At 39.1% G+C, this 14,453-nt stretch overlaps 1 protein-coding gene across 1 annotated transcript in view; it reads right to left on the bottom strand.

The window, feature by feature from the left end:
• Window positions 1–14,453, bottom strand: part of LOC102812119 (ubiquitin-conjugating enzyme E2 variant 2-like) — a 54,845-nt gene that overhangs the window by 14,801 nt on the left and 25,591 nt on the right. The window contains exon 3 of the mRNA XM_006860065.1: window positions 12,163–12,288. Coding sequence (XP_006860127.1) covers window positions 12,163–12,288 — 126 coding nt within the window. The remainder of the gene's footprint in view (window positions 1–12,162; window positions 12,289–14,453) is intronic.

Here is a 14,453-nt window from a genome sequence, read left to right as displayed (position 1 = left end):
CATCTTTCTCCCACGGAACTGCTGGTAGTTTCGAACTGCTGACCTTCAGGTTAGCAGCCCGATTCGTAACTACTACGAATAGGATAGAGGTAAACAGTGATGTATATACAACCTGTGAACAACAGGGCTCAGTGATACAGGGATCGAGGTATAGTTTGAATGGGTAAAGGAGGGGAAATAATGTTAAGGTGCTTAACTGTCTTATGGATATTGGTTTCCCCTGCCTTCTATTGTAAAATAGATACTTAAATGGGATAGAAAGGAATATTGGGAAATATGATTATAGAAAGCTAGTAAGCCTTGTAAGTCTTCAGCCTATAACTTACTAAAACTTGTAAGTCTTCAGCCTATAACTCATTGGATTAGCTAAAACGGGAATTAAAACTTGCCCAGGGAAATAGGCTTCTTGTTAAATCTTTGTGGAGTATGGGGCTTTGGTGGTATCCTAAGCCCCACCCAGAACTTCCAAGGTGAGACATTCCCACTTGGAGAGACATGCAGACCAACCCAGAACAGCTAGAGGAGAAAAAAGTAGCAACCAGTAGAAAAAAAGTGAACTGTTTGGTTGTTAGAATAGCAAGCAAGCAGTTTGTTTGCCTTGGAGTCATCAAGGCAAGAAAATTCAGCTCATCAGGGTAAACCCCCTTCTAAGACTGAAACTCAAAGGGAACACACACAAGCAGTTTTGTATGCTCGCTGGTAGCTGCCCTGGTCTACTTGTGAGTGGAAGTGGGGGAAATGCAGCAATGACGACATGGGCTGGGTCTGGCCATGTGCCATTGACATCCATTGATGATGGAATGAGAGAAAGACGAGGAAGGGCTGACTGGCCTAAAGGTTAGGGAAGCATGTGAACTCCGGAGCCCATGGACACTGACCTAGTCACTGGAAGCGAGATCTAAGAATGAAGCGGCCAGCTGGTCTGAAGATAGGTGAAGCATGCAAGAATTCCCAAACTTGCAGATAGTACTTATTTGACCTAGCTTGGACGGCTAGTTGACCAGAACTTGACCAGATGAAGACAAAGAAGTTTAATACTGGAAGCAAGCACAAATTGCTACAATTTGACGAACTAGACCTTTACTTATAGATGTAGTTGCTCCAATTCCAACAGAAAGAGAAGTAATTTTCATATCAAGGATCAAACTTGTCTCCTCTGTACATCAGGTTGATAGGGACGGGCAACTTAAACATTGGCTATCAAAAATGGGGGGGTTATAAAGGCACTAAGTGGCTGGTTTCTAAGCTTTCATGATGTACTTAGTTTTAGAACTAGGGTGGGTAAGGTAGACTCCCCACTGAATAGTTGTCCTCTTTTCCAGATGGGTCTATTGAAAGATGATGGTGGAGGCTGGGGCTAGGAATTAACTATTCAGTTTGTGTAACTGTTATCAGGACTAATTATGATAGTCACAACTATAAATATAAAAGATGTGTAACTAAAAGGGGGGAGCAGTTAATCATCCATTTCAGGAACAGAGGACTCTAGGAACAATAAAAGGGAAGAGTATGAGTGGAGCATGGGCTCCTAACCATCAAAGCAGGGTCAGCAGAGATAGTGGCAGAGGCACTGGCATAGAGAAAGAGAGAGAGCAGAGGGCTCTAGGCCCATGGACTGAGAAAGGCTACATGCCCATGGGCAGGAGGATGGCTTGCGAAGTATGTATGCCCTTTGGACATTTAAATGAATATGTATTTTCTGTTTTGTATGTGCACATCATAAAAAACAAACAAACAGGAATCGAGGTAAACACTGTTGACTGATGGTACATGGAGAGGACTGTAATCATTGCAATGAAACAAAATATGATTTACTGAATGCAAAATTGATCATCTTCCCTATAAACTTTCATTCAATTCACAATAAAAACTTAGAAAAGATATGTATATATGCAACTATTCTGGCTCAATCACCAGTGATCAGAGTGAAATTCTGAATTATTTACTAAATATAAAAGTAATCATTCAAAGTCTTGGTATTAAACAAGAATCCTGGTGTGGTACATGGTCAGTGGTTTCACCATCTGCTCCTCAGAAAACCCATACAAGATTGCTAAGATCGAGTTGGAACCAACTGAACAGCACATTAACAGCAAAAGCTATCATTCAAGAGAAAAACTGATATCCAGTATACTCACTCTACCCTCACCCCTCTGCACAACTCCAATAAAATTAATACATATGTTGTTAAGTGTCGTTGAGTCGATTCCAACCCATAGCGACCCTGAATAGGGTTTCCAAGGAGCAGCTGGTGAGCTTGAACTGCCGACCTTGCAGTTCAAACAACTTTGCAGTCTGGCACATTAACCCACAGTGCCACATATGTCTATTTTCAAGTATCCATTCCAGAACAACAATATGAAGTTTCAGTGAAAATGTAATTATATCTTGCTAACAGTACAGACACTGACACAACTTCGTAATACTCCGGCATTGGAAAAATGTGCTACATAAGACCTTGTAAAGTGTTCAAGAGCAAAGATATCAATTTAAGGACTAAGGTATACCTGACCCAAACTGTGGTATTTTCATTAGCATCATATGCATTGGAAAGTTGGACAATGAATAAGGAAGACCGTACAAAAAACAGTGTACTTACTTATTGTACAGTGCCATTGTGCTCCTTAAATCTCAACTGATGGGCTATCAAAATAAGAGTAAGCAACTATTGTAGAGTAACAGAAAAAATCTAATTCATATTAGGAACTCAGAGACTACCTCGCTGAGCAAGTGATGTTTACACTAACAAGTGAAGAATCCAAATGGAATGACCTAAATAGAAGACCAAACAGGAGGCATAGTGTAAAGACCCTGATGCCAACTGAAGAGAGGACAGTACAGTGAGCACCCTGCCCAACCTCAGTGAGTAAGCGTTCTCACTGAAAATGAAGTCATTAATAAAACTTAGACATGGAAGGGGTACATGCAATTTAGGTTTTAGAAAGATCCCTCTGATTACTTGCTTTCATAAAGACTTGTTGCTCTTAAATGACGTCAAGTAGGTTTTGACTCATAGCAACCCTGTTTAGGGTTTCTGAGGAGCAGCTGGTGGGTTTGAACTGCTGACCTTGCAGCTCAACCTGACCTTGTGGTCCAGCACATCATCCTGTAGTGCCACACCAGGATTCATGGTAAAGACTAGAGAGGGTGAAAAGTAGACTCAAGAGAGGCTGCTGCAGGGCTTCAGATAAGAGATAAAGGCCAGCATTCATTTGGTGGCAATATACAAGGGTAAGTGAAAAATCTCTGTTAGGGTTCCAGTTCAGAATACATCCATGCACAGATGTATTCCAAACAAAACAGGTTTAAATATGTTAAATATCTCTCTGTGATCAGTATATTGCTGCAGACAAGTTATCTTAGTCTTGTTAGGGTGCTTTCAAAAACAGGATACTCTTTTTGCCATAAGGAAAAAAAAAAACTATTTTCAAGTTGTTGTAGTTGTGTTGAGTCTGTTGAGTCTGTTCTGACTCATAGCATACAAGGAATTAACTATTCAGTTTGTGTAACTGTTATCAGGACTAATTATGATAGTCTTCGAAACCCTATATAGGGTTTCGAAGGAGCAGCTGGTGAGTTTGAACCACTGGCCTTGCAGTTCAAGTGACCTTGAAGTCCAGTGCATTAACCCATAGGTACACACAAGGACTCGCTAAAATATTTTCAGCAAAACTTAAGGAGACATCTTCTGTATCATTGAAGTTTTGCAACAAGTTTACAGAAATGCTGTCTCACACAAAACAGCAGATTTTGGATGGATCAAACATCTTAAGGGAGATCAGAAAAACCTCAAATATAAGACAAAAGAAGATCATTAGTCTCAACAAAAGGAGAAATTGTACCTGAAATCCAGAAACTGGTAGAAGACAACCATAAAATTACCACTAATGAAACAGCTACTGAAGCTGGATTATATGAAGAAGAATGTCGTATCAGGATTGGAGAAAGACTCATTAACAGTCTGCAATATGCAGATGATACAACCTTGCTTACTGAAAGTGAAGAGGCCTTGAAATTCTTACTGATGAAGAACAAAGACTAAAAGGCCTTTGCTATGGACTGCACCTCAAACAAAACAAAAATTCTCACAACTTGACCAATATATAACATCATGATAAACGGAGAAAAGATTGAAGCTGTTAAAGACTTCATTTTCCTTACATCTATAATTAGCACTCATGAAAGCAGCAGTCAAAAAATCAAACAACTTGTTGCACTGAGTAAGTCTGCTGCACAAAGCCTCTTTAAAGTGTTCAAGAGCAAAGATAGCAGCTTGAGGCATAAAGTACGTCCGACCCAAGCCATGGTATTTTATTTTTCGCCATGGCATTTTAAATAATTTCATGTGCATGTGGCAGTTGGACAATGACTAAGGAAGACTATAGAAGAATTGATGCATTTGAGTTGTTGTATTAGAGAATAATATTAAAAGCACCACGAACTGCCAGAGGAGCAAACAATTCTATAAGGTTGAGTCAAATATTATCCATACTCCGGTTATATTAAAAAGCCCATCCACGACTACAGCAGATGACACTGAACATGAACATGAAATGATTCTGACAAATAGAAGAGGGACAGTGGATGATGTGGCAAATCATTTGCAAATCAGTCATGGCTTTTCCTATGAAATAATCCATGACAATCTTGAGTTTTGAAAAGTTTGTGCAAGATGAGTACCAAAACAACTCACAGAAGAGCATAAACAGAAGTGCTTGGACATGTGCAAAAAAAAAAAAAAAAAAAAACCAATACTCAAAGGAAGGTAAAAGTTTCTTTAAAAAAATCATTCCTGGTGATGAGACATGGGTTCATCACTATGAGCCTGACAGTAAACAGCAGTGTGTGGAATGCAACCATCCTCAATCATTGTCCAAGAAAAAGTTCAAAAGTTCAAAACCATCAGCAGGAAAATTGATGCTTAGAGTTTACTGGGATTCTCAAGAGCCAGTATTGGAACATTATCAGGAAAAAAGCTCAACGATCAACAGTGTTCATTACAGTGAGATGTTCACTGAAGAGCTGCAGCCTAAACTTCAGATAAAACACAGAGCTATCATTGTGATCTTGTATGACAGTACACGGCCACACACCTCTGCCCACACTGTTGACACTGCAAAAACTTCATTTTGAAGCATTAAAACATCCTCTCTATAGTCCTGATCTTGCTCCACTGGACTTTCCTGTTTAGTTCCGAAAGCATCCCTTAAGAAGACAAAGATTCACCTCTGACAAAGAAGAGAAGACAGAGGTTGCATTCATGGCTTGCAGGACAGCCTAAAACACTTTTTTAGTAAGGGAATACAATTGCTTGTTGACAGATGGATAAAGTGTATTGAAGAGCAAGGAGATTGTGTTAAAAAATGATGTATTTCTCTATTCTAAAAATTGATTAAAATAAATTTTACAGCTAGAGTGCAAAGAATTTTGAATACCCCTGATACGTTAGAAGTAGTACAGACAGAATGCTACTTAGAAGCTAAGATGGCAAGACTTTGTTTCTTATACTTTGGATATATTATCAGGAGGGACCAGTCCCTGGAGAAGGACATCTTACTTGGTAAAGTGGAGGGTTGCCAAAAAAAGAGGAAACCCACCCCCCTGCCCATGGGGATGGACTGGCACAAAGGTATCAGCAATGGGCTCAACCATAACTATTGTGAAGATAGCATAGACTGGGCAGTGTTTCATTCTGTTACTCATAGGTTCATTATGAGTTAGAACCCACTCAACAGCACTTAACAACACACACAGCAGCAATCAAAACAGTCTGTTACTAACAAAACAACGGACACACCAAGTAGTAGAAAAGAATCAAGAGCCCAGAAATAAACCCACATATGGTCAACTGATTTTTGCCAAGGATACTATGTCCATAATGGAAAAAGAAGAGTCTCTTCAATAAATGATGTTAGGAAAATTGATTGCCAGTACTGAAAAATGAAGTAGGATACATGCCTCATACTCTGTACAAAAAACAAACTCAAAAGTGATTAACTACCTAAATATGAAAACTAAAGCCATAATATTTTAAATGAAAATGCCTTCAGCCTATAATTGTTTGGGTTTACTAAAAGGGAAGTTAGAATTTGCCAAGAGAAATCAGCTTCCTGTTAAGTCTTTGCAGAGTACAGGGCTTTAAGTGGAATCCTGAACCCCATCTACAACCTTCTGAGTCAGGGCACTTACATTTGAAAAGATAACACAAATCAACCCAGGACTGCTGGAAGAACAGAAGATTCTTATTGAAACAAAGAACTGCAGAAGAATGCTCACTGTCTGGTTTTTTAAGTTTCAAGCAGGCTCTTTGCTTTGGAGGCATCAAGGCAAGAAGCCAGTCCATCAGGGAAACCATCGTCTAGGACTGAATGTTAAAGGGAACCCAAAAATAGTATGCTCACTGGTGGCTACCTAGGTCTACTACTTGTGAGTTGGAGTGGGGGAAATGCAGCAATGAAGACATGGGCTGAGTTTAGACATATTCTATTGACACCTGTTGACTTGAGATGAGAGAGAAAAGAGGAAGGGCTTGCTGGTCTTAAATTTAAGGAGTTGTGTGACCTCCTGAGTCCATGGGCACTGATCTAGTCCCTTGGGGCCAGGACTGAGAGGAAGGGGCCAGCTGGTCTGAAATGCAGGGAGGTGTGTGCGAACTCCAAAGCTTGCAGCTGGTACCCATTTCACTTAGCTTGGATGGCTAGGGCTGAGTTGACCAGAACCCAACCAGATGAAGGTAAAGATATTTAATACTGTGAACAAGTGTAAACTGCTACAATTTGATGAACTGTACTTTTTCTTATGGATGCAGTTGCTCAGAATTCCAACCAGAATGGAAGATTTTTCATATCAAGGAACATGCTTGTCTCCACAGTATACTGAGTTGATGTTGTTGTTGTTAAGTACCATTGAGTAAGTTCCGATCCACAGCGACCTTGTATAGGGTTTCCGAGGCTGTAAATCTTTACTGGAGCAGAAAGCCTCATGTTTCTCCCGCAGAACTGCTAGTAGTTTTGAATTACTGACCTTGAGGTTAGAAGCCTGACTTGTAACCACTACGTTATCAGAGCTCATTTGATAGGGACAGGCAATTTAGACAATGACTATCAAAAATGGAGTCGGGGGCAAGGGCCATAAAGGCATGAAGTGGCTGGCTTACAAGCTTTCATTGGTGTGCTTAGTTTCAGAATGAGGGGGGTAAGGTAGAATCCTCACTGAATATTTATCTTTTCCAGATGGGTTTGGTGAAAGGGGGTAGGGAATGATGTTGATGGGATTTAATGATTCAATTAGGAGTAAATGTTAGCAGGATTCATTGTGATTGTCAAAACTGTAACTGTAGAAAATGTGTAACTAAAAGGAGCTCTGGTAGCGTAGTGGTTACGAATCGGACTGTGAACCTCAGGGTCAGCAGTTCGAAACTACCAGCTGTTCCATGGGAGAAAGACGAGGCTTTCTGCTCCCTTAAAGATTTACAGCCTCGGAAACTCTGTACAGGGTCGCTATAAGTCAGAACTGACACCACAGCACATAACAGCAACAACAAAAGGGGGGAGTAGTTAAATCTTTCATTTCAGGAAAAGGACCATCAAGAAGGAAGAGCATCAGTGGAACATGAAACCCCTACCCAGAAAAGTGGTGACAGCATATACAGTGGCAGAGATGGTGGCATGGAAAGACAGAACAGCAACTGGCTCTCGACCCAGGACTGAATAAGCCTGTGTGCCTGATGGCAGGATGCTGGCTCGCAGAATATGACCTTTGGACATTTAAATTAATATATATATATTTTTTGTTCTGTTTTATTTGTGTGTGTGTATCAAATATTTTTGCTTTGTTCATTTGTGACATACAAGCTGTAAATGGGGAACCACAGGGAGTAAATCGGATAACTGATGCTACAAGGAGGGGGCTATAATCAGTAAGATGAAATAAAGTGCATGATTTATTGAATGTAACACTGCTGATCTTGTTTGTAAACCATCACTCAATTCACAATAAAGTAAAAAAAAAAAAGAGAGAGAGAGAAACTAAACTATGTACTGCATTAGGTAAATCTGTTGCACAAGGCCTCTTTAAAGAGTTTAAGAGGAAAGACACCAGTTTGAGGACTAAGATGTGCCTGACACAAGTCATGGTATTTTCAATAGCCTCATATGCATGAGAAAGTTGGACAATAAATAAGGAAGACCATAAAATAATTAATGCATTGAGTTATGGTGTTGAAGAATACTAAGAGTACCATGGACTTCCAGAAGAACAAACAAAGTTGTGTTGGAAGAAGTTCAGCCAGAATGTTCCTTAGGAGACAGGATGGTGAGACTTCATCTCTCATACTTCAGACATGTTATTATGAAGGACCAGTTCCTGCAGAAGGACATCATGCTTGGTAAGTAGAGGGAGACCCCCAATGAGATGGATTGGTACAGAGACAACAGCAATTGATTCAAGTGTTAACAATAATTGTAATGATGGCGCAGGACCAGGCAGTGTTTTGTTCTGTTGTGCATAGGGTCACCATGAGTTGGAGCTGACTTTATGGTGTCTAACAACAATATTGTGTGAGGACTTGATGTTTTAGAGCTGCGGCAGCCATCTTGTGATCCTAAGGCATAAGCCAAGAGAAGTATAGAGAGACCTAACACCATGGCATCACTGAGGCGATAAATCCTGAATTTAATGAGAGGCTTCTTAGAGGAACTGATTCATTTGTTTCAACAGAATTTATTTTTCAGGGCAGTTTTAGGTTTTACCGAAAAAAGTGTACAGAAAATACAGAGTTCTTATATACATTCCTTTTCCTCCATGTACATGGTCTTCTTTTATTATTATCTTGCATTGAAATGTAGTACATTTGTTATAATTGATGAACTGATGATGGTAGCGTAGTGGTTACGAATCGGGCTGCGAACCTTAAGGTCAGCGGTTCGAAACTACCAGCCGCTCCGCGGGAGAAAGATGAGGCTTTCTACTCCCGTAAGGATTTACACCCACGGAAACCCTGTACAGGGTCGCTATGGGTCGGAACCGACTCGACGGCACTTAACAACAACAACAACAACAACAAAGTTCATATGATACATTATTAACTAAAGTTCATATGATACATTATTAACTAAAGTTCATAATTCATATTAGAGTTCCTTTTGTGTTATACAGTCTTAATGGGTTTTGGCAAATGCATACTGTAATGTGTTCACTATCACAGTATCTTACAGAATAGTTTCATTGCCCAAAAAATGCCCTGTGCTTCACCTGATAGCTCCCTGATGTCTTTACTGTTTATAGTTTTGCCATGTCCTGATTGTCATAGAATTAGAATCTTTTAATATGTAGCCTTTTCAGAATGGCTTCTTTTACTTATCAATGTGCATTTAAGGATCTTCCATGTCGTTTCATTACAAAATAGCTCATTTCTTTCTGTTACTGGGTAGTACTCCACTGTATGGGTACATCACAGCTGTCTATCCATTCATCTATTTCAAGAAATCTTGGTTGCCTCCAGGTTTTGGCAATTATGAATGAAGCTTTTATAATCATTGTCGGGGAAGAGATAATGTAAGGGCAAAACTGACAGACCTAGCTTTTGGCAATGTATTATCTAGCATAATAACAAAAGCATTAACAACAAAAGACAAAATAAATAAACTTAACCTGATAAAACTGAGCCCTTGTGTGGTACTGTCTGATAAGCACTGGACTGCTAACCTCAAGGTCAGCAGTTCAAACCCACCAGCCACTCTTGGAAATCTTACACAGGGTTGCTAAGAGTTGGAACCAACTTGATGGTATTTAACAATAATCTCATAAAATTAAAAACTTCTTTTCATCAAAAGATTTTACCAAAACAATGAAGAGACAAGCTACCAACTAGAAGTATACCTCTAGAAATCATGTAATAGATACAAATCTAATAACCAAAACATTTATAAAACTTCAGCAAATTAACAACAAAAAGACAAATAACCCAATAATAAACTGTGCAAAGGACTCAAATAGATAGTTCATTAAAGAGAACATTCAAATGGCTACCAAACACCTGAAAAGAAGCTAAACATTATTAACGATCAGAGATGGAAATCAAAACCACAATGAGGTAACATTTCAATCCTACTGTTGTTATTGTTAAGTACCATGAAGTCAGTTCCCACTCATAGTAACCTGTATAGGGTTTCCAAGGAGCAGCTGGTAGATTTGAACCACTAACCATGTGGTTAGCTGTCCAGTGCTTATACTACAGTGCCACAGCAGGACCCCTTCAATTCTACCAGGATGGCTTAAAAAATAGAAACAGTACATGTTGGCAAAGATATGGGGAAATTGATCAGAATCCAAAATGATGCAACCACTGTGGAAAACAATGTGGCAGTTCCTAAAAAAAACTAAACACCGAACTATCATGCTGTTGTTAAGTGCCATGGAGTCAATTCTGACTCATAGCAAGTATGAGTATAACCCTGTATATACCCCTGTTTAGGGTTTCCAATGAGCAGCTGGTAGATTTGAATTGCTGACCTTGTGCTTCGCAGTACAATGTTGGTCCTACTGTGCCACACCTGAAGTCCACAGAACTATAAGACCCAACAATTCCACTCCCAGATATATATCCAGAAGACACGAAAGCAGAGACTCAAACAGACTTGTATTCTAATACTCAACACAGCACTATTTACAATAAGCAAAAGGTATGAAGAACAACCTAAGTGCCCATCAATGAATGAAGGCATAAACAAAACTATGGTACACACTAAGGGGCTTCAAAACGTTAGTGGTAAAATTTCATTACCTTTTTATTCCATTTTTTCCACAAACTTTTTTGAAGTCCCCTGGTATAATGAAACACAATACAGCGCTAGAAGGAGAAATTATGTTTTGGTTTGGTTTTAACTTTTTATTTTGAATTGAGTGAAGGTTTATAGACAAAATGATGTTTTACATTCAACAAATCATACACTTTGTTTCAACTCAATGATTGCAATCCCTTCCATGTAACAAGTTATCCTTCCTGTGGTTCCTATTTCCATCCCATACACCTTACACCCAGCTTTGTCCTTTAAGTACATGTTGGCCTTTGGAATTTGATGATTGACCTTTCCATGGTGAGCATAACTTACTAGCGTGTTGTTCCTCCTAGATACCTATCTACTGCTTGGCTGAAAACTGCCGAGGGCGAGGTGCTTTTCAGACTTGAAGGGTGGTCTCAAGTTCCTTCAGTGTCCTTACCAGTAAGCCCAGTCTTTTTACTTATTTATTTAACAATGTTGAGTTTTATAACTGTTGAAACATGCCTCAACATGAATGGAGGTGGAAAAAATTACACTCAGTGAAATAAGTCAATAAGAACAGGACAAACATTGTGTGACCTCATATAAATAGAAAGTAAAGACAAATGTACAGAGTGAACATTCCTACAGGTTACCAAAAAGGGAAGGGGGAAAAAAAAAAAAAGGAGTTATTGCTTATGAAGTACTGAGTTTTATCTTACGGTGATAGAAAAAAAAATACAATAAAGATAGAGTTGTACAGCTGATTAATGTAACCACTGTTAACAAGCTGGACCCTTGTAAAAAGTTAAATTGGCCAAGTTGTGTGACAGATACATTTACAACAACGACACAAACAGAGAGGGAAACAACGAGTATCTGCAGAGGCTACTTATATATAACCAAACCCCTCTAGGATTAGGCCTCTTAGTTTGGAGCTTTAGGGTCACGGTTTCATGGAACACCCCACTTAACTGGCCTAATAATATGTTGGCTTATTGATTTAAAAACGACAATCTTGTACAATCATGACTGTTTATTCCAATACAGGCCTATTAACCCTAAAAGAAAAGCCTCCTTTATGAATATTAAAACCCCATCAAATATACTTTAGCCCTACAAAAGAGTAATACTCAAGAAAAATACTGTTAATCTTTTCATCAAATAAGGATTCAAAGGAAATACAACAACCAAGCAATTAATAAAAACCCTAAGAAAGATAAAGTGCTACCATAACAACTGGTATAATAATGTTTTCAAGAATAGGTTGATTTACAAAAAGAAAAAAAATTATAAAAACTTCTTTAATTATTTAAACAAAATTTCTCTTTTCTCTTAACTTTCTCCACATTGTATACATATATAAAAAGGTTCTATAATAAAAATGGCTATTTTAACTTACCATTCCACTGGAATTATTTATTCCATTCATATTAATTTTTGTTACAAATCTAACTGATGGAGGTGCTTCAGGATATTTAGGTCCACATTCTACTTTCAGGCTATATATTCTGTTTTCATAATTTGTCTGGAAGGCAAAAAAAAAGACAATCCAAATTACAATACCTAAAACAATAATGTCCAAATGACTGGATAGAGGAAAAGCACAATATGAATGCACTTGATATGAATATGTTAATGATCAAGAGTTCACTGTTCTACATTCAACTGTATTTTACCTATAAATTAAAAACATAAAGTGCAGCGAGCCATACTTAAAAGTAGAGATTTTGTAAAATTAAAATAATACTACAAAGTAATATCAATATGATCAGAACTTGTTTTTTTTTGGTATTGTTTTGGGGGGCAGGTTGCAATGTATACAATAAATGAGAAGGGGGGAAAACAAAATTCAAATTTTAATTAACAGTTGCTAAGGAGCTCTGGTAGCGTAGTGGTTACGAATCGGGCTGCGAACCTTAAGGCCAGCAGTTCGAAACTACCAGCCGCTCCACGGGAGAAAGATGAGGCATTCTGCTCCCGTAAAGATTTACAGCCTTGGAAACCCTGTACAGGGTTGTTATGGGTCGGAACCAACTCGACGGCACTTAACAACAACAATTGATTTATTCACTTCTGTAAAGGTCTGATTTGTCTAAAACCCACCCACTGCCATTGAGTCAATTCTCATAGCAACACCTAATCCACAGTGCCCAGCCCTATTGATTCCTATTGCGTCAGTGTTAATTATTAATACTGTCCGAAGTTATTATCCAACTGGACCCTTTGAGAACATAAGTTGTTGTAAAATGCTGAGTCGACTCTGACTCATAGCGACCCTGTACAGAGTTTCCAAGGACAAACTGGTAGGTTTGAACCAACTTGACAACTAAGAGTCAAAACTGACTCCACACATTTAACAATAATTTACATTATAAGGAGTGCTTGTGGTGCTGTAAGATAAACACTAGATTGCTAAACACAAGGTTGGCAGTTCAGACCCACCAGCAGCTCCACAGGAGAAAGATGAGACTTTCTGTTCTGATAAAGATATACCCTCAGTGAGCCTATACAGGGTGAGTGGGAACCAACTCAGTGGCAGTTAACAAAAACACCACTTTACATTATAAAGGATCCCTGGTGGTAGCAGCTTTAGGCTGCTAACCTCTAGGTCAACAGTTCAAACCCACTAGCCACTCTAGAGAAAGATGAGGCTATTAGCTCCTGTAAGGAGCTCTGGTAGCATAGTGGTTACGAATCAGGCTGCGAACCTTAAGGTCAGCGGTTCGAAACTACCAGCTGCTCCGCGGGAGAAAGATGAGGCTTTCTACTCCCGTAAAGATTTACACCCTCGGAAACCCTATACAGGGTCGCTATGGGTCGGAACCGACTCAATGGCACATAACAACAACAACAATAACAACATTAGCTCCTGTAACGATTTATACTCTTGGAAACCCTATAGGGGGTTACTATGAGTAGGAATCAAGGAAACCTGGTAGCATAGTGGGTTATGAGTTTGGTTGCTAACTGCAAAGTCAGCAATTTGAATCTACCAGGTGCTCGGCAGGAGAAAGATAGGCTTTCTGCTCTCATAAGGATTTACAGCTTCTAAAATCCTCTACAGGGTTCAATACGAGTCAGAACCAACTCCACGACACACAACCACCATCACCACTACCATGATTTGGAATCGGCCACAGTAGTAGGTTTCATTTTGTTTAGGGTTTCCAAGGAGCGGCTCATGAGTTTTAAACCACTGACCTTGCCATTCAAACAGACCTTGTGGTTCAAACCAAGCTTGTGGTCCCACTGCTTATCCTACAGTGCCCCACTAGGACTCCTAGGTTTGGTTTTAGTATGTGGCTATTTATATTATATTTATCTTGTACTGCTTTTTTTTCTTTGCTTTTTTCATTGTGTCAGATTTTGTTGTTGTTGTCATTAAGTGCTGTCGAGTCAGTTCCAACGTGCTACCCTGCATAGGGTTTTCAAGGGGCATCTTGTAGGTTTGAACTGTTGACTTTGTGGTTCACAATCCAGTGCTGATCCTACAGTGCCACACCAGGAATCTGTTATGTTAAACGGTATCTCAATCATAAACTTTAATTACTATCACATTAAAAATCAGTCATTTTAAAGTTATCAGGTTTAAAGGTACTACATTATTAGTGTTGTGTGCCATTAAGTCAGCTATTCCGCAAAGCAACCCTATGTGACAGAGGAGCACAGCCTAGAGGGCTTCCTATGCTA

Source organism: Chrysochloris asiatica, unplaced genomic scaffold (genome assembly GCF_000296735.1).
Source record: "Chrysochloris asiatica unplaced genomic scaffold, ChrAsi1.0 scaffold00036, whole genome shotgun sequence".
Taxonomy (NCBI): domain Eukaryota; kingdom Metazoa; phylum Chordata; class Mammalia; order Afrosoricida; family Chrysochloridae; genus Chrysochloris; species Chrysochloris asiatica.
The sequence above is the reverse complement of the archived record's forward strand: the minus strand, read 5'-3'. Positions and strand labels throughout refer to the sequence as shown.